General features: G+C 42.5%; 3 protein-coding genes across 3 annotated transcripts; 1 reads left to right on the top strand and 2 right to left on the bottom strand.

Annotated features, from left to right (window-relative positions):
- Positions 1–1,489: 1,489 nt before the first annotated feature.
- On the bottom strand, positions 1,490–5,394 carry LOC136446760 (uncharacterized). Its single transcript, XM_066445306.1, has 3 exons — positions 5,239–5,394; positions 3,067–3,271; positions 1,490–2,316 (listed from the first exon to the last, which is right to left on the bottom strand). The coding sequence occupies exons 1-3, from the start codon at positions 5,273–5,275 to the stop codon at positions 2,115–2,117; spliced, it is 444 nt and encodes a 147-aa protein (XP_066301403.1). The 5' UTR covers positions 5,276–5,394; the 3' UTR covers positions 1,490–2,114.
- A 1,229-nt stretch (positions 5,395–6,623) lies between these two features.
- Positions 6,624–11,057, bottom strand: LOC136446759 (uncharacterized). Its single transcript, XM_066445305.1, has 3 exons — positions 10,884–11,057; positions 8,083–8,299; positions 6,624–7,496 (listed from the first exon to the last, which is right to left on the bottom strand). Exons 1-3 carry the CDS (start codon positions 10,924–10,926, stop codon positions 7,286–7,288), a joined length of 471 nt encoding a protein of 156 aa, XP_066301402.1. The 5' UTR covers positions 10,927–11,057; the 3' UTR covers positions 6,624–7,285.
- Positions 11,058–21,637: 10,580 nt separating this feature from the next.
- Positions 21,638–24,310, top strand: LOC136447824 (chondroadherin-like). Its single transcript, XM_066446892.1, has 2 exons — positions 21,638–21,859; positions 22,014–24,310. The coding sequence occupies exons 1-2, from the start codon at positions 21,668–21,670 to the stop codon at positions 23,418–23,420; spliced, it is 1,599 nt and encodes a 532-aa protein (XP_066302989.1). The 5' UTR covers positions 21,638–21,667; the 3' UTR covers positions 23,421–24,310.
- The last annotated feature ends 245 nt before the right edge of the window (positions 24,311–24,555 follow it).

The following is a 24,555-nucleotide window of genomic DNA, read 5'->3' on the forward strand; positions in this document are numbered from 1 at the left end:
AATTCGGGGTAGTACTTCTAGCTTCAGTGTATCGTGATATTTCCTATGACAAGCCCTAAATGTCCGCCCTGTAACATTCTCACTCACAAGTACCATTTCTGCACGTATGGAGAGAGTCGGAAGAGGGCGCTACGATTCTGTGGGGACAATACGTTAGCTTGGAATCGACCCTACAGGCTACTAATGTAGAAAAACCTAACCTGTAATAGCCTCCTTCGCAGACTTCCTAGAACGGCGGTGTATATATTTGGGAGAGGAGGGGGGGGGTGACACGATTTCTTACACGGGCCAAGGTTCTCCAATGCCACAAGGGAGTTTCGCTGCCGAGAGAGTTATGTCGCCAAGGGACGGCCGCCTTTCTATCCAGTCTGCTTTCAGTCGGCTGTTAATTCCTTCTATTCAGCATCAAGCCTGGGTCATATGGCCTTTGAATTCCTCTTAGTCGATGAAGCAAAGTTTCCTTGCCCCTGGTGCCGAAGCCCTGGGCTTTCTAAGGCCGGACTACTCTCCAAGCAGAGGTTGGGAGAGAAGATTGTGACATTTCTATCATATTCCCCGTTTTCTGTCGGCACTCTCTTTTGGTGGGGAGAAAACGGAGCATATGGTATCAACTACACCAACCTCTGGTTTGAGAGTAGCCCTGACTATAGTACGTTGATGAAAGTTAGACATCAAGGTAGTAAGATGCGCCAAAAATAATTACTCAAGCAACTGGATAAAGTTTTGAAACAGTCGGACGTTTCAGACAGCATCCACTGTCTTTCGTCAGTGACTAACGATAGGACTGAGAACACCAGTTTTATACCAAAACTCTGAATGGGTATGTTAATGAGGTTAAGACAATTTAGGATGTCTTGAAGTAGTCTTTAAAAGAAGATTAATTCAAGACAAAGTTTTGTGCCAATAGTTCAATTAGCTACTGTTGATTTTAGTACAGTAACTAAATGTTGTTCGTCCGGGGGTGGGGGGTGGGGGGCAGTATATTATCCCAAGTGCCTGTCTATCTACGCGTTGAACTTTCAGGCACTTGGGATAATGTACTGCCCCCCACCCCCAGACGAACAACATTTAGTTACTGTACTAAAATCAACAGTAGCTAATTGAACTATTGGCACAAAACTTTGTCTTGAATTAATCTTCTTTTAAAGACTACTTCAAGACATCCTAAATTAACATACCCATTCAGAGTTTTGGTATAAAACTGGTGTTCTCAGTCCTATCGTTAGTCACTGACGAAAGACAGTGGATGCTGTCTGAAACGTCTGACTGTTTCAAAACTTTATCCAGTTGCTTGAGTAATTATTTTTGGCGTACCTGACTATAGTAGTCTGAATTCCCTCCAGCCTAATTTGTTGATAGTTAGAAGGTACTGTATAGTCTTCAAACAATAGAAAATCACTGTTTTATCATTGCATACTCTACATACATTTGCATTTTATGTTCCAATGTACACATACTGTAAAAGGATAAGATATATTACAAGCTGATCCTCAAGAGTCAACAGTTTATTTGCATGCGGAGACAGTCACAGCCGGATACAATTCCATTTCATCTATCAGATAACAGTTAATGTTTCCTGTATGTTGCATGATGGGACAGTCGAATGACCAACATGATATGATTCATGTTAGACACTGTCATACATTCCCAAACGCAAATATGGAATAATATATCAAAAAGAAAACTTCGCTAATCCTGTATAACTGTTATTTTACACCATTGGAATATAAGGTTACAATCTGAAAGCGCTAGCAGATCCATAAATGCTTTTGTAAATGTTAATTAATTGTTGCTATTGACCAAATGTACCATCAATTTTACCAACAGTAGACAAGCCAGATTATAAACTGACTAGTACATTTTGAGATTAGTGTTCACTAAGTAGTATCCAATTCAAGTTGAAGCTTAGCATTAACAAATTCCCATACATAAGTTGCCTTTACTAAACGCATCTAAAGACCTGACCTCTTGTTGCAGTATTACTGGGTGAATACAGGGAAACACACAGACAATACAATCTTTCATTTTCCTGTGCCAGTATTTGCATTACTTAAACAAGGGTGGTATAATTTGCCTCCATGATAAGCTGAAAAGTTTAAGAGCATCTTTCTCGATTAGAAAATCTGTAGTTTTTCGACAAGCATTGCGGCGAGTAAGGCGGTGAATGCCAGTGCGATGTTGGGTAGGGGTAGCAGTCCGCCGCTACAGGTTCCAGGGATGGTGATGCCGTCGAACCGCTTCACAACATCCGGGATGCCCTTGCAAACACCGGACTTCGCGGCGTTTTCAAAACACTTCGCCTTGCCAGCTACGTCACTAGAATGGGACAAACAGAGGACGTAAGATTATTAAGGTGGTCAACATGTATGCCTGAACAAACTTATATATACAAATCTGTTCTGATTCAATTATGGTAGTCTGTATTTATTAACTGAGTTGTATGGCCACTTCTAATGACTCTCAACTTAAGTTAAACTGTATTATAACTTAGTTAAGTGTAATTTCTATTTACACATTTGTGTTTTGTCCCTGTAAATGTTGGCTCTCGAAATCAGCCATGCTGCCTGAGAGACTTTGTAGTGTCCTGTTACACTTGCTAATAGATAAATAAATGTATGCCTGAGCAAAATGTCAACACAAAAAAATTAGTAAAAAGATAACCATTTGACTTGCTAGATATGTAGTTCTTTTTTCGTAATCTGATGTCCCTTTCCCACAATGTGTTGCTATTTGACCCTAAAACTCAAGGGTAAAGTTGCAGTTCCAAACGTCCTGATTAAGTGCCGTTACCCTTTGGAACAGCCTGGCCAATCAGGGGCCCCCATTTTGGCTATTCCCTTCAAAGGATCCGACAAACAAGCTAAGTCAGGTCTGCCATCGGAGCAAAGTGATGTAGCTATCAAAATATAGTACTAAAGCCACAAGAAAAGTCAAAAGATAAAGGCAACAATCCAACATCAAAACATCGCCTCAATTCTTATTTTCATGTGGTTACCTGTATGTTGGTTAGAGTAAAGTGTGTCTGTACCAAGTTCCAAGGCCTGCATTGCGCCGTAACACACTCACCTACACAAGGCTTTGATTTGGGCCTTGATGCCGCCCTTGAGGATGTTCGGGAGCAGGGAAGTGATGTTGGCGAGGATGGCTCTAGCCTGGCTCCTACAGTCATCAGTAAGGGCGGTGCAGGCTGTGCCGTTTTGACCCGCCGGAGGTCCAGTCGCAGTCGAGGGCGACATTGTTGTGTTCTGACCTTGTGCCATTTGAGCCATGGCTGGAATGAGACAACGGAACAGTAGCATGTAAAGAAATCCTTGGTTTGTTATCTCTTATAATGGACATATAGTTACATATGTGTGTGTGTGTGTGTGTGTGTGTGTGTGTGTGTGTGTGTGTGTCTGTGTGTGTGTGTCTGTGTGTGTGTGTGTGTGTGTGTGTGTGTGTGTGTGTGTGTGTGTGTGTGTGTGTGTGTGAGCATAACTCAAGAACCTCTAAATAGATTGTGATGATATTTGGTATGCGGGTAGGTGATTGGAAGACAAGGGTCAAATTCGATTTTGGGTCTCCTAGTATGTGACCTAGGTGCTGCAGCAGAACTTCCGTTTTTTGTATCTTGTGACCTGGACGTGCTATATATATATATATATGGTATTTTTTCTTGTTTTTTTGGTGGCAGATAGCTTGTGATGTAAGGAAGAAGTGGTGCATGTTTTGGCCCCTAGCAGCTTGCTCTGGAACTGCAGGGGCGTTTTCTAAGATGAATTCTAAGGAAGGCCTGGTGGAGGCTACATTTGCCTTTGTTTGCCTTGGTAGACTAGTTTGTTCCCGCCCAGCTAAGCGTTGAACGGCTATTTACATTACAGGTCAGTACATCATTGTGCAGTTGCTGACAAAAATGGCGGGCTCGTTAAACCGACGGGCACAGCCAAACACGTGACGAATAACAGCCAATCAGCGCGTCTTAATCAAACCTTCAAGGCTACAATAGAACAGCTTGGTTTCAATGATGATGCAGTCTTTCCAATGAATTATTCCGCCTCAAAAAACAAAGCCCAACGGACCATTCATTCGATTTGTCTATGTTCATTTGAAAACGACAATGTGCTTTTATGGATACTTTTGAGAAACTTGTCAGGACAAATTTTGTACTGCAGCTGGATGATATATATTCTCTGCGCATTCAATAAGATGATTTAAGATAAAATTGCGATCAGAAAGTGTTCACCTTGACAAACTCAGTGGAGCATGGCGAGTGTGACCGCCTACTGCTGTTGAATCATCACATCATCATTACTAACTACCACGTAACGCTATGAACTCTAAAAGAAAGAGCGAGAAAAAATGCCTTGTCTGCCTAAACATCCAAATGTTTTCAGCAATTTTTGTGAGTTGCCCCGCCTTTAATAGCCTGGCTGCCATTCTAGTGCTGCTTCTGTTGTTTTTTAACGTGTTTTTAGCTAGGCTTAAGGGCTTTCTATTTTGTGCCGTTTTCTTTATCGGTCCCCATCCAAACCTATGCTGGCACTCACTCCGGGGCTTAGCGACAGAAGGAAAATGGGTCAAAATAGAAAGCCCGACAAAAACGCCTAAAACACGTAAAAAAAACAGCCGGAGCCGAACATTAACCTCTGCTTGAAAAGTAGTCTCCAGTACCGGGAGCCCCCGTAAACTAACTAAAGGATGGCACCCAGTCTACTGTATCCAATCGAATCATACTCCAGATCTTTGTCAGTGGCGCTCCAACGTGCAAAAACAAAACTTCGCCATAAAATACAATGTTCTTTCATGCATGACTTGTACAAAGCCGTGCGCCCATGTTGAGCAACACCCAAAGAAGGCGGATTTTTGTCGAATCGTTTGGTTCAAATGGGTGAGCAACAAGATGCCTCACAATCATGTTTACGAAAGCGACATTTTGATAGTCTCGCCGTCTATAGGGAGAATAATTGCCAGGAGAGTTTGGCCACTATAGGTTTTCATTGGGAAAATATGTTAACCTACCCGTGGAAGCCTTCCTGGCCAACTATTGAACTTTTGGGCCGAATTCTACGATCCGTACCCCCGTAGGAAGGCCTAGTGGAGGCTGGCATTTTACACCGAAAGACGGTTATACTTGCTAAATCAGTTATGTTTATATTCAAAAACATGATATTCTCGTCGTTACTTTTTACAGTGCGTTGAATTCGAAGGATTGAATCGCTGAAAGACAAGGTTAAGATACGCTAAAAACTTTTGACCTACCCGCCAAAACAAGCCCGATGAACACCGCCTTCATCATCGTGTAAAGTCGTCTTGAGCAGGGATTCCGACGCAAATGGACAGACTGGGCTCGAAAACACACTCTGGATCTCCTAAGCGTGCTGGTATGGAGTTCTCACGGCAAAGACAAGAAGCCAATTTGACGTGGCGGTGAAAACCTGTCGGACCTCTTGTTACAAGGCGTTACCTTTTCACTTTTTTGTTATACGTTTTTACAGGTCAGCAAATATAAGACATCTAACGAATTCAATGAGACTAGAATCAATCCGAAATTGTAAAAAAAACATTACGTATTACAAATGTAGAGTTTAATATATTTTTTTACTGATGGTCCCTATTTTGCTGCCTGTCTTTGCTTTTTTTTCTGTTAAAAGTCAGATGCTGGGATAAAGTTCAGTCACATTTTAGTCAGACGCAAATGTTTAATTGTTCGTTAACTTCGCACCTCACTTAACATTGAGGTGATGTCAATTTCAACCAATCGTCACAGTCGTAGCATATCATCAGGCACGACACGGGAGGCCAATAAAAGACAACGTTGCAAAATGTGGAAGTTGAGCAAGATCGTCGTAATCAAGAGTCATAATGCTAGCCTCAAAACTACATTAAGGGCACTGTTATGAATACTAGCTTCACGCCGTCCTTCCTAAATGTCCTTCCTAAATGTCACCTTTGAGGAAATATGCTCTTCCTTTTCTATAGGGCCTTCAGAAAAAAACGCCACATCATGTGTCATGTGTGATTTTGCTTTAGGGCATTGATGTCATGATAGTCAGGACAGGGACATCTATTGTTTGAGGGAAGGGGATAATTAGGCTAACAAGATGGTAGGTCAGAGGTGTGACTCTCACCCGGCGTTCTGTCTAGAACTGGTGCAACGACTTCACGTCATATGGTATAGCGAGGGGAAAGGGGAGGGGGGCATCGTAGGTAATTTAGAGCATGGAGCGAATAGAGATTGTTATGTACATGTCGAAACATATGTGATATTGAGGTATCCTTTTACACTATCATGTATACTTCATTTGTATCAGTACAGCTGTATTGTATATCCACCAAACATGTCGCTATGCTTGAAGAAGGTTTTTGTATTTTCTCTTCTACTTTGGTCCGCCTGTTTAATGCTTTCAATCTATTAAGTAACATTCTGAAATACTGTCCCGAATCAAAGTTGAATTCTTCACCTAAATCCGCAGGTAATCTATATCTGGGATTTTAAAAATGGGATATTCATGGGTAAGGAGTGAAGAGTGAAAAACGGCAATATACATATATAATTGACCGAAAGATACTCACATGCACCATGCATACACATATACATATACATACGTACATATAGACCCGGGGACATAAAACATGTATCCAAGTAGATTTCACCAATGATAAAAGTTTATTTGCAAAAAACACCAACAAGTGACTGTTAATAAGGTTATGATATCAAGTTTGATTAGAATATTTGGCGTCTGTACCAAAATCCAGAACTTTCCAATGACACAGAGAAGCCGGCCATCATCATTTGTTCCGACACAATAATCAAAATGGTAAATTCCATAACTGGGAATACATGCAATATTTTCCTAATGCTCCTATTGATTGTATATCAGAAAGCCTCATTACAACTTGTACCGATTCCAAACAATCATAACAGTATGTCCGTTAATAAGAAGTACTTAAAAATCAATTGGTTAAGAGTCAAATGTAAACCATTCTTCACTGTCCAAACTGCCATTTCATGAGAAGATAAGTGGAACTTAGAAAATCATTTCTGAGAACATTTTCCTCTCTTAAGTTACGAGGGGAAAACGTTCTCAGAATATCCTATAATGTTTACTTGAAGGATCTAAATTGTGTACATGTGTGTTTGTGTCTGCGTGTGAGTGTGTGTGTGTGTGCGCGCGCGTCCGTGCGTGTGCGTGCGTGCGTGCGTGTGTGTGTGTGTGTGTGTGTGTGTGTGATAAAGAGAGAGAGTGCAATTATTTGATTGACGTCAAGACGACGTCAAACATTCGCCACATTTTCTTAAAAGCCCTTAGAAAAGTTTCCCGAAGAGCATTGCGGTCAGGATGGCGGCCAGGACGACCGCCATGTTGGGGAGGGCGTGCCCAGCTGCACCGATGTACTGGCCGCAGATGGAAGGGATGGAGATGCTGTCCTTGTAGTCCTTCAGGGTGTTAGGGAGACCGCTGCAATCCGCTGAGTCGGCAGCCGTTTTCACACACTTCTCCACGTCGGTGAATTTCCTAGAGTTTGGTAAAGTAAAAGGAGATTATCCTCTGCACTAATTGACCCTTAGTTCGGTTGATGGGTTGCCGGCTTGTACAAAGCGGGCCTATAGCTTATATCCGGGATGATTTACGTAGTTAAATTTTACATACTTCATAAGGAACACGTGTGTGAATATCAGTCATCCAGGAAATTTGAGGAATAAAATTTTTATTCAATCTATACCACTGGATTGCAATATAAAAATACCAGACGTTTTAGATGTCCATCTGACATTTTTATCAGTGATGGAAAGAAGTTTCCTTTTTTCATCCGGGTGTAATTAAAAAGCAGAATGGGTTTTACTTTATTTCAAGCATATCTGTCTGAAATAACTTTTTTTTCAAGTCATATTTATTGCTTTTTACATAGAAAAAGCAATACAAAGGACATGCATAAAGCAGTTAACATTTTAAGTACACACATGAATAACCGCAAAACCGATAAATAAAACCAACTGACAGTAAGTCAGTAATAATGAAAATTGGACTTCGGGCCCCAATCATCATTTCCATATTCATATGTAATATTGTTATACATAATATATTTTCTAAAATGACTTACATGCACAGTGTCTTCAGGGTGCTGGTGATTGAAGCTCCACCGGTCAGGATTTGGCTCGCCAGGGAAGTGACGTTGGCGATGATGTTCGACACCGCGCCGGAGCAGGCCGTCACTTTTGCCCTGCAGGCGGTGTTGTTCCCGCCGGAACCGCTAGAGGTCGCGTTGCCTCCAGACGGCGCCGCTGTAGTGTTAGTCGCCGAGGCCAACGTAAGGAGACCTTTTAAAAGGATAGAGGGTTAAAACCAGCAAACCAATGAATGTCTTTTATTTCATGAAATTTTCTTTCTTTTGATGTTTTAACCTTAATTTGACATTTATTTCTGACACAGTATTGAAGTTATGATAACTTGTCGTGAATCTCCTTTATGTTTGGGTTTATCACATCGTAAAATGGAGGGCAAAACAGGTGCATGCATTTTATCAGCGGGGTTAACTTTAGCTACTACCAAACGTTCGCTGGCTGTGAAATGAGCTTATCAACAGGACATCATCTCCGAAACTTAGCCGAGATTAGAAGGTTTGAGAATTTTCCGGTGAGAAAGTAGTGTCTGGATCAGTATGGAAACTATGGATGTGCGGCAATTCCAGTTCATTCCGCAAGATGGTATACCTAACAAACGATGTGTAACGAATGGTGACTGGTCGGGTGGATGATAGATTGGCCGTTTGACTGCTGAGTTGTAAATAAAACACCGCCTGTCAACATGTTCATCGATCACTATGATCATCAGGAATTTGACACCGTTTTAGTTCACACTTCACTACCTATTTTCAATTGCCAATTCGCCGCCATTTTGCAACATCTGTTCGGTAGAACTGGATGGGTCGGTTCTTTAGTAATAGCTTGTCAATCATTCTCGTAGCATTGTTGTACGCCATGTGTTACCGTTCGTTATCTAAGGTTCTATATTGCAGATTTGCAAAGGTACATAATAATATTTCACCACTGTGAGTTCTTATCAACGGATTTTATTCATTTGTACGACAGTCTTTGACTTTATCATTTGATCCACTTTAGTAGTAAAGATAGGTGTTTCGTCGCAACGTTAAGACCCCAGTTTTGGTCAGGCTTGACAGTTTGATACACAGTATCAGAATATCATTCTCCTTTGGCGTTCGGCTCTGCTACAGGAGAATGCAGAACTGGCACTTCTGATGCTAAGTGTTAATCTCTGATCTTCATGCAGATCCCACGGTGGCAGGGCGAAAGTAGCCATGCGCCAAACAATATCCTACCGGTCCTCGTTTGGCCCATGGAAACTGTCGCCCTGTCACCGTAGTATCTGCTTGGAGATTAGCTAACTGCCACAACGTCACCCATGCATGTGACCTGTCCGGGTTTTTACCACTTTATATATCTTATCATTCTTTGCATCACCCGAGCGTAACCATACTTGTTTATCTATCTCTTTATTCGCACTTTCCTTATATCTTATATTCTTTATACATTTACTTTCATTGTATATGACGTTTGATATTGGTCGTGTGCCTGAAATAAGCAGTGAATCAATGACTGATAGATTGAACTAAACGAACAATGTCGATGGTAATTTTCGTGTTGATGTGTATAGCACATGTCTAATTTTCTTAAGGAATGTTTATAATTCCAGTAATTGCAAACAACAAAAGACTACTCTCAGCGCGCCCTCCGGTTGCAACTCTTGCATAAATTATTCAGAAGTCGTTCTAATGCCACACCCCTGTCAATAACTCGGCATGTCATACCCGATGCTTCCAAAGGTGATAATTATCCAACCAAAAGACCTGTTACTAGTACTTTTGGACTGGAAAGATGCTCTGCATGCTCTGAAGACAATTCGCCCCACGCGCAGTTTCGATATATACGTGCATTCAGCAATGCCTACATGGGGGTCAAAACAAATGCATGCCCGCATGGGGAAAACATATTGGGTCAATCTCCAAACAGATGTGCGGAGATCTGGACGTTTTTTTACGTGTTTTCTCTTGTCACCTCATCACATTTTAGGGGGCAAGCAAAACATTACCACCGACTAAAGGCCTACAAAAAACAGCCAAAACGCTACACATCTGCTTGGAACATCCGGATAACATTGTACTCTCAGATGGAGGGATGATTGTGTTGAATTATCGGGGCCTATTGTTTCGTCGAAAACCGGTCTATTGCGCATAATTGCATACGATGACGCCATTTCTCTCACGGTTTTCTGGACACCATTTTAACCCGCTGGGTTTGATACTAGGTTTAACGCACAGAATCTACGGCGGAAATGTTAGGATGCATCAAGGAGGTTAAGCGGAACTCTTTAACCTCATTGGATACACAAAATAACATCCTTTGTTACGTTTTGAGTGGTTGGAAGGAGTTGAGAAAAAATAGCCCCGGGAAAAGCACGATATGCATGTTGGTTACAGGGCATAAAAGCGATTCTTTTTCTTCTTTTTTTCGTCAACATTTGACTGAAGCAGGGTCTGAAAATGAGATAGAAGGTCGTTGAAACTATCAGAGACAATTGAAGAACCTGGCTGGCACAGATGACGACTTGATTTGTACTAAGATGCGACGATTCAAGAATTTTTTTTCTGATTCATCCCTTACATTGAGACAGGAGCAACAGCTTACCTTAACACCTGGTCACAACAAACTCACGTTACTACGCAACAATCGTCGTCTCACCATGCTTTTACAGACCAAGCGAGGAGCGCGAGTTGGAGAAAATACTGTGTTGTACTGTGTTCTCTTACAAAAGCTTTTCTACTGATTTAGCCCGCGAAGACTTCTATCTTAGGTAGTTGTAAGAAATTGGTATTTGACGACTCACCTGCACAAAGGAGAACCCCAAGTATCATCGAAGAACTAGCCATCCTGCTTTTCTTTAAGTGCTGGGTGCTTACGGAATGAAGTCTCGGAACGAAGTGATGGTTGTCTTTCTCCGCAAAATAGCACGAGTGGACAACACCGCGACTACACCTTAATTTGGAGTTGTCTGTATGTTGTCGCAATCGAATTTTGACAGGTGCAATTACGGCTGTACCACTTGGGAGGGGGTGTACAGCACCAACTTATCACATTTTCTTAAAATACTTACACAAACAACAAACAAGACATCACAAAATTTGTCAATTCTACTTTGCGCTCCGTGTTTCGTTACTTTATTTGAATAAGTTACATTGCTGAGAGTAATGGTATGCTTTAAAAAAATTAAGCAGCTCCCTTTTGCCTTCATCAAATAGACTGGTCTTATTGAATACAAGAAAATCAACCAGCCTGCGGCCAGTAGTCGGTTTTTCCACTTTTGTATTTGTCTAAAACCTGAAAAATAGACAGGTCACCATCTTTAATATATCTTAAAAACTGTTTTTTGATCAGATTGGACTGACATTCAAATAGAATACAGAAATGATTTCAATACATTGCTTGACCCCACCTACTATTTTACAAGCCTTTCTTGATGGGCGTGGTGGGGTGCGTCCACATTCAGTTGAGTTGACCCAATAAAAACGACTATCTGCGTAAATAGGTCTTTTAAAAATGCGCACAAAAAAGGAATTTGTATATGATATTCTCCAGCACATATTTGCGTATTCTGGAAAGACATGTACAGTATTTCATAAACCATGTGTCTAGATTTCACAAAAAAGACGTACATTGAATGACAACATTTATCTTGTGAGATGGCACTAAGTTGTCTGTTTTCGTGACATCATTTCGACTGGGTCCAATCAGAATGTACCAACATAAAAGGGGCGCAACGTCTGTAAGAAATGGCGTGTGAACAAATAGATAACCACTGGTCTACAGCACGACAACCTTAAGATTGTACCACATTTTTCTGCTATTCTGAAAGCGCAGACAAACATCTACAGGAAAGATCTTGCTCGATGGTTCAGCTCTGTTTTTAGACCATAGAATGTTCCATACCGTAGAGAATTAATTACAGGCCAGAGGAGCCAATGATAGGTGTTTTTCCACTTTAGTTCAAATTACCGTGTACTGCATTGAGACAATAAACGCCAAATTCTAAGTAGGGAAACTCTATTGAGAATCATCAAATGAATAGTCAAAAGTCACAATCAAAACGAAATCATATATGATGCAAATATACCTAATTGTGAAACAATTAGACTATCCTTTACTGTAAAATTGCCGTTGATATGACGTCGATAAATCGTCAAAGAAAGCGACGGCGAAATAAACAAATGATCTCCTATAGAATGTCCTTGAACATACAAAATATGCATTAGTATAAATTTTGCATGTAGTATGTACATGTACGCCCGACAACCCCCGCTATTTGCTACTTTGTTGTGTTCGTCATAACATTTCTGTGTTATTACATGTCAAAATGCACAGGAAATTGTGGTGTTATTCACTGTGACCATATGTGATCGTGAATATTACTTCTACAACAAACAATAAAAGATACTTTTACTAAAACACATGTATGGCAAAATATACAACTCCCTAAAGAAATCAATCTATTTACAGTTACTGTGGCAAGTAACGCCAAGGAAACACTTGGTGAAGAAGAAATGGAGGTAAAAGATTATTTCAATAAGTGTGGCAATTAAAAATTATTGCCATAGCGAAGGTGTCTGGATTGATCTTACTTCACTGTAAGGAAAGTACCAACGTAGCACTCTAGATCTTAGTTCTGCCATGATATTGTGCAAAACGAACTTAGAAATCAGAAAGGCATCTGCCAAGCAGATATAGAAAGGCACCATGTAACTCGAGGAGTTCCTAGCATATGTAGAAAGGCCGGAGTACACTCCCGTTGTAGTGTCTTTTTTCTCTGGCATTGTTGGATAGGTGGGGTGAGAAACTAGGCCGGAAGTTTAGAAAATCGGTATGCTGGGGCTCCTATGATGGTTTTGGTTGTTATTCTAGCTCTGTAGGATGTGTTTTCGAGGAGCTACTGTTGTTTTTCCGACACCGCACGCCTCCCCGTAAGGCGTTCAGTGTAGACTGCCCAAACGGTAACCCAAGTTATTTATCGTTCCGTTTAAAACTTTGCCTTTCTTTATATGCTTGGATCTACTCAAGTTTTGGTTTTCACAGAGGTTTTTTGGTGGGAGGCATGATGTTCAGCACGTTCTTGTGATAATAGATCAACTGGGATGCGCAAACCCTTTTCAAAGCTAGAATACTAGATTCGGTGAACTCCCTGACACACTCCGGGCAGTACGAAATCGGACACCACGTAAAAGTAGGTCATCTGTCATCGACAGCTGAGTGCCTGGATGCCAGACGTGCTAATGAGGTATCAAGTTTGAAAAAGTGACAGGAGGGCATCCACAGAGTTGGCCGGACGGATTCCTAAAATTCCTGTGGAATTCTGGGAATTCTTGCAAATCGGGCCTAAAATATACTATTAAGCTTGCCCCTCAGGCTTCGCTAAAATTCTTGCAAATCGGGCCTAAAATATACTATTAAGCTTGCCCCTCAGGCTTCGCTAAAAACTATAGCCAGTGATTAGCCTATTTAAAGACATTGTAGCTATTGAAGGGGACCTAATCATAACGATGTCCAAGAAAACGTAGTCTATATACATAACCTTATGCATGTATAGTGACGCTTATAGGATAAGATAATCTAATGTCTTATATCTGATGCTTCAGTTCTGAGTCTCGATCAGTGGGTGAAAGCCCCCGTCACACATAGCCGTCCATGGGCTCCCGACCTTCTCCAGACCATGATTGGGAGTTTGTCGTGAGCAAGGTCATCTGCGGTTGGGAGTTGATCGGCGAGGTTGCCTACAAGTCTTCAAAAGTAATCTGTGCCAGCCGGCTATACATTTTGAGAAATCAAAGTCGGAAAAATCACATTCTTCTTAGATACAATCAGAGGAGCAAACTGAAGCTCAGACTACTCTCAACCCAGTGACAACTTGCAAGGCTCGAAATTCATTTTTGGAAATAGGTGCACTGGTGCACCCGACAAAAAAAATTAGGTGCACAGAAAAATTTTGGGTGCACCACACAAAATAAAGTTGAATGTCAGCAATACAAAATAACTAAGTTTAACGCTCTTGAGAACTACAATCTGTAATTCTATAGCTAACTAGATACATCAAATAGAAGGGTAATTTTAGCTATTCTGTCTAAAAGTCAAGTAAGTCAAGTCAAGATACTTACATTTCAAGAGTATTTTCTGTATACTAGTGTACAATAGTACCCTTACCTTATAGCCTACAAAAATATCTAGGTGCACTGGTGCACCCACAGTCAAAAATTAGGTGCACAGCTCCAATTTTGGGTGCACACAGGTGCACATGCACCCAGTATTTCGAGCCCTTACTTTGTTAGGGAGTGGTGGGGAATAAAGTCGTCCAAAGGTCCTGAATGTGTGAAAGTGGCTTAGACCGAAATTCATGCCAATGCATTTCTAAGACCTGTCCAGATTTTGACTTCCGATTGCCCTAAATACACACATAGTCTAGCTTTCTGTGGCTGAGTTTGGGTTACTTCTTCTTAAGAAGTTTCTTCATTTTCTTCCCAAGCGAGCGATTCGGCTCTTTCCTTGCCTCTGTATCGTTTGTGGTCCAGTCAGAATCGCTCAGTTCTGTCGATAGAGCCGAAGTCTCTCGCCTCAAAGCCTCGGCCGGCTGGCCGTATGTTTTTCTTTTCCTTTGCAAAATCGCTTTGAACTTTTTCATCTTCAGGTGAGATTTACCCTTGGATACGTCCTCTGGTTCCGATGACGTCAGTGATGAGGTGGTCACGTGACTCAGGTTACTGCTCGTGCTCAGAATACTTGCAATACTGGTTTTTCGTCGGGCGTGATTGTCCATAGACCGACCGTTGCCATGACGATCACCCTGAGCAACCTCCTTGCCCTGAGCTTCTATTGGCGCCAAAATGTCGTCTGCAGTCTTGTTATCCTGTCCGTTCTCTGTTTTCTCCGTGTTGTTCTGTCCAAGAAAAGAGATGTTCAACGCAGTTCTGATTCGGTCCGCAAGTGTCATTTCTTCGTGCTGGTCTCGTGGACTGTTTCCAGATGGTTCGTCACCATTCTGTTGGGTCGCGCTATCTATGTCGTCACCATTTTCACTCTCATCTCCGCCGTCTGGGACGCGATGTTCCAACCAATCAGATCTCCCAGATGCTTCCTGATCTGATCCCTCATCCTCCTCTTCCAAGTTCCCAGCATTCACCTCGGCAATCGTCTCGTGGGCTCCATCAGTCTCTTCAGCCCACATACTGCGCATGCGCGTACGTGCCGCCTCTCTGTCACGTCTGAACGTTTTCATTTCACTTTTCTTATCCTGTGACATAAGGCCCAACCACTTCTCTGAGACACTTTGCCTTCTTTTCTTAACAGGCAAGTCTTTCTCTTTTGTTGAAGTTTCAAACAAGAATTGCGACAACTTGTTCTTTTGTTTGCGTCTCTCAGAACCGTTAATTTCCGTTGATTTGTCTGAGTTTGTCGTATCCATATGATGTCCTTCATTGTGACTTTTCCTTCCATTTGAAGCCAGTGTCTCTGTGCTGCTTTTTTTCCCTTCTTGTATCACTTCACATGTCTCACTGGACACCACCAAGCCATCGACAGGAGACATATTCTCATCTTCTTCTCTTAATGCTGTGAACATTGTCCTACGGCGTTTCTTTGTACCATTGTCTCCTTGAGACGCTTGCTTTGCGGTTTCGTCCACACTTATCTTACGCGCAGTGCATCTATACCTCTCAGGGGCCTCCGCACTTTCTGCTTCTTGCTCACTTTGCACCCTGCGCTGGTGGTGTCTGACTTTGTTGACGAGAGAGAGCCACCTATTTTCTTTCAAGTTGCTTCTGTTTTCTGTTGGTTTCTCGTGTTTCTCAGCGTCAGTCACTGAAATTTTTGGTCCCTTTTTTGTTTGGAGTTTAACAACTGCATCCCTCCATTTGTGGTGACTTTTGGATGATGCTTTTTCGGTCGTCGTCGATAACATTGCTGCGGACGTAGACGTCGGTGACGCCGCCGAGAACTCGGAACGATGTCCCTGGACCCAAGTCCCGTGCAGGCTCCCTATGAACTCGTGGCTGCTCAAGTCTGGATCCTTTGCCGGAGTAAACACAATGTTTCTTTTGCTTTTTGCTGGACTTTCCGTAGGTGTCGGTTCTGGCAAAACTTCAGCCAGGTATCTTATCATTTCTGGGTAGAGCTCCACAATCTCGCGTTCTGTCCCACATGTGATCAGATTTTCGAAAAGAGCCAATGTGTCTCGCCTGCTGGTGCCGAATCCTCCGTGAGCTGACATGTAGGCCGCTTTCTCTGCCTTTATGTCCTTTCTTATTTCAGTCGCCATGTTGTCAACCTGGTCCTCCAACAACCTGCGTCTGCGAGCAACTTGCACAGCAACGTCGTTGAGTTGTCTTTCGGTTTGTTCTCTTATCATCTGGCGGATAGTATCGATGTATTCTTCCGCTGTCTTCTCAGGGTCGAGTTTCGTTGCACGCTCGCTTGTCTTTGCCAGATCCTCTCGGCGAGACTGCGCAATGGTCGCGATGTCCGTTACATCATGCCGCCGGTGGACGTCATCAACGCACGCCCTGCAGATCTCAACATCGCAAGTCTCGCAGAACATCTCGCGAGACTTTCCGTGAAAATGGCACGTGCCAGCGACCCCTGTAGCATGTCTCTCCCGTAAGTGATGACAGGTGCATCTGTTGCACAGGAAGTCCTCACACTCTTCACAACGACGGTTTACCGGAGCGGTCAACCGGTCTGGACGGGGAACATCGAACTCCCGGTCCCGACAGTAATGTCGCAGGTAGCCGTTCTCCTCTTGAGCTCTGATAGCAGAGCTTTCTTCGGCAACTCTTTTCAAGAAGTCGTAACTTGTGCTTTTAAGTCCTTCCAGACCGTCTTCGGGAAGAGAGAAGGTTTGTTGACAAGACGGACAAACGATGATGTTGACGTGGTATCGGTGGTTGCTATAGGCGACCAAACAACGCAGACAGAAGACATGCCAACAGGGAAGAACGCACGGGTCATCCAGCGGCCCATCGCAGAGGTCGCAGACGATAAAGTCAAACTCGTTACCGCGGTCTTCCACAGGACCGGTCGCCATGGCAACACTAACTGTAAAACGTGTCGGTGCAGGTGATTGGTTGAAATAAGATCACTGGTCGTGTTACGTCACATTAATTACAACATGTTTCCCTTGTAAACGTGCCTCTGTCGGTGTTTTTGTTTTCTTGGTGTGCTGTCGTTCGCAGAGGCTCTCAGGGTGATCTTTTCTAGTCATTCGAAAGGAAAGAAAAAAAGTTGTTAATCGCTCTCAGAGTGATTTTTTCTAGTCATTCGAAAGGAAAAAAATGTTAACCGTTTTCCGGTGTCCGTTTTGAGAAGATTTTGAAAATAGTAGAAAGAAATGCTAACATGTTAAAAGTTGTTCTAAAAATAGTGGTAGAAATAGAAGCAGAGGTTAGGCGTCTTTTGGGCATTTTATCGGCTTTTCTATAATGCAAGTTTTTATTTTTGTCCACAAAGGCAGCCAAAACTAACTGGGGGACAAAAAAATCTGAGAAAATCTATAGAAAGCACGATTTAAACGCTTGAAAAGACGTCCAAAGCAAGTCGGATCCTAACCTCTGCTTGGAGAGTGTGACCTGACCACGTCATAAGGTCAGCAAACTGAGATGTGTCCCGGATAATACGGGACTGTAAAAATAAACTGGTAAACAGGTGTGATGACGGATGTTGTACTAATCGTCTGATCTATTCCTGACATGTGTGGTATATCATATTCTTGTCACGCAATGCCGAGCAAAAACCAATATGCTAGACTATTGTATACTACATTTGTAGGGGTGCCTAAGTATACTTTGAATTATAATTTTACCTGAAACAGTATGACTTTCTTTGTACTCTTTTATTCATCTTGTCGTGTTGGTCACTGGTAATTATAAGGTTGTTTAAAGGCACCCGAGACATTGCTAAGTATACGAATACATGATTGCTAGGTATACTAATAAAATTGCATTCGGTCAAATTGCACTGGATTTGTTAGAATTTCATTGTATTCTGTAAATTTACACTGAATTTGGTAAATTCGTTGAAATTCCTACGAATATACAAATACGAATATTCAGTGGTATTGTGATCAGTAGTAGACCTGGGCATGCGCACCCCTGATTTGTTCATAACCGTGTTGTGCAATTCATGGCTAAGCAAATTTGCATAGCCTACGTTGAGAATTATAACTGCACATAACGTGGGGATGAGACATACATATCACCACGTTTTATATTCTAGGATTTAATTAAGGGATATACCTGGTGAAAACCTGTGTCTACTGGAACAAGTGTCTCTTTTTCCTCATGATTCGGTGGTATCTTTTGAGATCGATTACCTGAGACATGCACAACACACGTGATTCACAGGCACAGAATGTACACCTCCATTAACATTAATCCACCGGGTTACATAAATCCGCCACTAGCTGTGGAAAACAGTGGGTTTGAGAGATCTCTAGTGCAGCACCCCCAGGTATGCACAGTTTAAATATACAGGAGTACAGCACTGGGGGATGTTGAGTTGGAGATCTGTTTGGACGTATCTTTTCAGGGTGGCAGAATTATGTACCCTGGTGGAATCATGCCAGATTTTTTCTCTCTTTAAGTACTAGGGGTCTAAAAACCCGCACCACTCCCCACAAATTGTGATGCTTTCGTCACAGTTTTGTCCTACTCGTAGGACCTTCATTAATCCTTTTTTCTTCTAGAACACGTCTTTAGTGACACATCAACATGACTTCCACGCCAAACATCTCTGAACTATCTAGTAGAAGACAAGATAAGATCTTACCTGTAACGTACCTACTGGTCTGAATTTGAAGCAGCGTACCGCTCACCTGGAATGCCGGATTTAAAATGCCCTGTCAGTTGTGCGACGTCACACAGTAGATAGAGCAAGATTCAGACCTCAAGATCGTCTTTGTTCTGAAGACCCCCACACGTCACGACTTTGCGTCCAGCACACAAAAGATCAACATGGTTAGAAGACACTCCATTGTGGTTGAACCTGGCTACTAACATGCCAAATGTTTTGTAACTAATGCTCGCCCTCTATTTACCTCACCGCTATTGTTGGAATGTGTTTCTACGCACCGATCATTTTGATAAAACCTGGGGTTGTTGACAGAAAGAACGTTTAGTGAAAGTAAACCTCAGCATTTGTGACGCATGAAACAAATTCCTAAGTCACCCTCGCCAAATATCAAGACTAGCTGACTCACAAACAGACGTTTAATCAAATGTGTTTTGATCTTTTGGAATATTGAATTATGTCTTGAAAAAAAAACACGACCCCTCCCTAAGATTTAGAACAGGTTACGTGGCACATGACACGATACTGTAAATGCAGAAATGTTCGCGGTTTTCGTGGCAAGCTCTTCGCTGCGAACTTAAAATCACCGCTAAATATATTGCCCTCCTACCCCCTTGTCTACTATTGTCTCAATCGCGAATTTAAAACCATCGCGAACACTCCATTTTCTCCCTACCGCGAAATTTAAACCACGCGAACTCAAATGCATATACAGTATATCCCAACCATCCCTTGGGCTAGCACTGTTGTGGTAAACATGTTAAGATTGTTTGGAAAATCGGCAAAAGAAAGGCATGACAAAGGTTGAATATTGGTGCAAACATGCGGTCTAATGTCAGTTAATTAAGTTAACTGGCTGTGACCTCAAGTGACTGTTGCCAAGGTCAAAGAGGAGGGGGTAACAAGCTTTTAGGATTCATGGGCCGTGATCAGATTATCTCCCAAAGAAACTGGTGAGAGGTACGGTAATCTTATTTCGTTTGTCTTCCTGCACTGTGTTTGGAAATAATCGACTTGGCTGTTGTTACGGACAAAAAGCCGGAATAACGTCAGACATAAAAAGTTTGGAAAGAAAGAGCAGCGAACAAATAATGTGATTATTTGACAATGAAGAGAAATGCTTATTTTAAGAAGCGGCGTCGCCATGGCCAGTCAACTTCTTTGACGCAATTCTCCATATTTGAGTATCGTAGATGCATTTACTTTCGCGGTGGTTTTATACTTCGCGGGAGGAGGGAAAATAAGATTTTCGCAATTGTTTGAAGTTCGCGATTGAAACAAGTTTGCAGCACATTAGAATTACAAAACACGTATTCGCGGTGTTCTGATTTCGAGTCAAGAGTTCACCGCGAATATTAAAAGACTTACAGTACTTTTAGTCTTATCTTACACTTACATGTACAGTTCGCCATTTTGGTCCACACTTCAGTTTAGTGATATGCATTTCCACGTTTTGCTAACAAACCCCCTACCCTCTATGGCCAAATATGGGGCCAGTAATTCATGCCTGTTATTCAGCATTGCGTGGTCCTTATATCTAGGATGCTATGCTGACTTAATCATACGTTCCAAGAAAGGCCTTTCCCAAAAAAGTACTTATATGTAGTGTTGACTAAGCCAAAATAAACTACCCTCCCATTTCCGAAATAATATCAACTCTCCCGACATACCTTGCTGAAGCGTAGAAGATGGTTCCATTTTAAAATTGGGGGAAATTCGTTTTTTTGGACAGCGTCACTTTTCACCAGTACTATCTTGGAGATAATAGTGTAAGTAGGACAAATGATTACAAAGGAATGTAAATAAACAGGCTAAAAATAGTTGATGACAAAAGCAAGGGTAGCCTTTGGATGCCATCACTGTGTGCACGTGCGGTGAGCCACATAGTTGGACGTTGTGCGCCGGACTGCGGTTAGGACTAAGATAGTGAGTACAGTAGTGCTTCTTCACATTAGCAATACCCCCTTACATTTTCTAATAGAAAGTCTTAAAAACAGCGACCAAAATTTTGTGCCTACAAACTAGAGAAATGTTTGAAGTCATTGAACAATTATGTATAATTTTGATGCAATTCTCTCAACAAGTTTATGTGTATTTCTTTCTCCTGATGTCGACGTAATACATTTTTCTCGTCAACAATCTTTTTTTCTAAATCCAGGGCAAACCTTGTGTATCTTTTACCATATCCTCCTAGTGACTCTGGTTCATTGCTAATACAGAGCAGTGGACAGTGATCATTGTTTCGAGTGCTTGACTGATACGTACGTCAAATTTATCACCTAGCCTTAAGTCTTTGTGATCCTTTACGGCTAATGACTTTCCACCGACCCCTCAAAATGCAATCTTGCTATCTTAAAATGTAGTATGTTGCTCTATAACTTAATGTGTGTTGCAGTCATATGTATGTGCGTATTGTGTTTGATTTTGCGCTTATTTTAATCGTATGTAGGTACGCTCTGTGTTTTTAAGAATTCAGGAAGAGAATATTAGATTTTCCGTTCTAATCTAATGTATTTCTCATAATACATAAAACATCACACTGTGCGAAAGGGGGTGATTTCCGAACATTTTATGTTTGTATACATCTGGACCAAGAACGTTTCCGGATATATCCGGACAATATCCAGACATCACCCCCTTACGTGTTCGGATGATTTCCGGAGTCAAGAATGGGACCATATTATCTTGTCTCATATCCGGATCCCTAGTAATGGAACATTTTTGGACTCTTCTGAGACAAAACACGGTCCGCATATTTTATGTTTTCTGATCACCCCTCCCCTTCAGACCATGCAGTTCGCCGCCGTACTGTTATTCCTGGTGTCGGCCCTTGCGGCAGTGAGCGCCGCCCCGTCGCCCGACGCCTGCCCGGTGGCCTGCGAGTGCCGCGGCAGCTCGGTGTACTGCATGTGGGCGGGACTAACCTCCGTCCCGAGCGGCATCCCACCGGGAACAACCATCCTCAGGCTCAACAATAACCAGGTACGATTTTAAAAGTTCCTCACTCCCAAACCAGAGAAAGAAACCATACAGAAAAGTAGAAGGGATATATTATGTAGCGTAACACCACCAAAGTATAATTTGAGGGAGCTAAGTTTCGCTGACTGAAACTGCCTCTTATTTTTTGCATTTGCAGATCTCAAACCTCCCTCCAAACGCCTTCGCCAACTTGCGCAACCTCCGTGGACTCGACTTGTCCAGGAACAAGTTAACAAACGTGTCGGCTGAGGTCTTCAAGCCGCTTACCAACTTAGAATGGCTCTACCTTTCTAACAACGAGATACAGTACATCGCCCCAAACGCCTTACAGAAACAAACGCATCTTAAAGATCTTTTCCTTCAGGCCAACAACTTGATGGAGATCCCAAAAGAAGCTCTCCAATCCTTAGGAAGCTTGACTATGTTAGATTTAAGTGAGAACGGGATCAAAAACCTGACAGACAACGCTTTCTCGGGCCTAGTTCGCCTACAAACGCTGTACCTCAGCGCTAACTGTTTCTCTCACATTGACAACGATGCTTTCGCTAGTGTGGCAAATTTAGAAAAGCTCTACATCAACAAAGGCTGTCTTATGTCCGTCCCAACCCGAGCATTCCAGAACCTGAAAACTCTACTGATACTTGAATTAGGTGTGAACGATATAAGGGTTCTTGCGGATAGGTCCTTCTTTGGTATGGTTAGGTTGAAGAGGCTGAGACTTAGTAACAACAAGATAGCACAGGTATCTGCCGCGGCGTTTGAAGGGCTTGGGGAGCTGCGATATCTGGACTTGAAAGCGAACCGTTTAAGTGAGCTACTTGAAGGAACATTCGGACCTACCCCGAACCTAGAGGAGCTTTATCTCTGCATGAACAACATTACGGAGGTGGAGGGGAACGTGTTTCAGAATGTGCCAGGTCTGCAGATCATCAAGCTAGACGATAACGCCATAGAAACATTCCCCGCGACCGCAGTCGCTCCTCTATCTAATCTCCAGTCGTTGGACATCTCTGGAAATCCGCTGAAGTGTGACTGTTTCTTGCGGCCCTTGCGAAAATGGCTCGAGGGCGCGTCAGCTGAGATTGCCATGAGGGGGCAGACTCTCTGCGCGACGCCTGAGAAATTCCTCGGTGCTCGGGTAGATGCGATCCCGCCGGTAAACTTCACGTGTCCCGGTGGAGACCCTCCGAGCTTCCGTCTCCAGAACCAAGCGTCACCACCCAGAGGACCTTCGACTCCAACCACTCGACGAATGACGTCATCTCCACCCCGTGACGTCAACCCTAAGTGGGAGGCTATGGTAGGGTTTTCTCAGTCATCGGACAGCTCTACAGAGTTAGACAATCTCTCGGGCATGCAGGCTGAGGAGAGTAAAGAGACGGAGCTCGGGCAGGGACTGAGGGAAGAAATGAAGGCACAGATGGATGACATGAAGGGGATGCTGGACACTGTTCTTGAGAAGATGTCCGACCTAGAAGACACCGTCGCCACCTGCGCCCGTCCGAGCAGGTCCATGGTACTGAAGGGCCTTCGAATCGAGTTCGACGATGTCACAGAAAACTGATTTCGAATCACTGAGACCAGGACGGTTTAACTATCGGTACTTGTTCAAATAATTTGGTCGTGTATTTCTGGTAATTTCTCTCAAAACTTTTTACAGCTCTGAGGTGGAAAATATGTGCACCAAAAAACAAGGTCACTTTTTGATACATTGTATCTCGATGATACTCACATGTGAGTCTATACGTGTAATGGACAGTGTCACAAATATTCTGAACAACTTCATAAGATATCATAACGCCAGTCAAACCTTTTTTTGGCTAACTCTGCCACTAATCCATAGCTGGATTACGAAACTATCAATCAAGTCTGTAAGGCCTACGATTACTCATGTTACAAATACCAAATATTTTTAAAAACATTAGAAATATTCTAAAGATAGAGTTTAGTTAAACATCGGCTCATTTTCAGAGCTATGAAATGTTCTAGCCTTGTAGCTGTTCTTCACGGGCTGCCTAAGGGGTGTTATTCTGAGCATAGGCCTTTTTCCTGATAGCCTATCTTTCCAGTTGGCACTTCCGATTACTACCGTCCCGTTGCAAAGTAACGGGCGGGCGGACAACACTCCCAGCACCGTGGAGACACTAGGGAGCTCCCGATGGTATGGCTACCATGCACTTGCACACCCATTTATGTTACATCATATAAATGTACCTATGTACACCACATTGCTGCTACGTTAGTCTAGTGATTATAAAAATAATCAGTTTCCAAGCTCATAGTCAGATTAACAGTATGATGGTATTGCTTTATGACGTGTGCTTGTCATCTGAACAAGGACAGACGGGCAAACTAAATGCTTGAGCAGCAAAACACCTGAGTAATAACCTGGAATGGAAGTTCTCAAACTGTACCTAGCTTACATACAGGAGAATAAAAGGTGGTTGTCAATCACCAGTTTCAGTGTGTGAATCACCATCTACTAGTATGTGTGTGTGTTTCCACACTAACTTCCACATGCTGGGCAAGACTGGGACACTGACAGGAAGGTAGGTCAAATGTCCCAGAATAGGTTATTAATGCGCGAAAAATAGTTACTAGACCTCTACAGCAACTGGATAAAATTTGAAATTTTATCCAGTTGCTTGAGTAACTATTTTTGGCGTATCTTATTACCTGGATGTCTAACCTTCACTGTA

This window comes from Branchiostoma lanceolatum, chromosome 13 (genome assembly GCF_035083965.1).
Source record: "Branchiostoma lanceolatum isolate klBraLanc5 chromosome 13, klBraLanc5.hap2, whole genome shotgun sequence".
Taxonomy (NCBI): domain Eukaryota; kingdom Metazoa; phylum Chordata; class Leptocardii; order Amphioxiformes; family Branchiostomatidae; genus Branchiostoma; species Branchiostoma lanceolatum.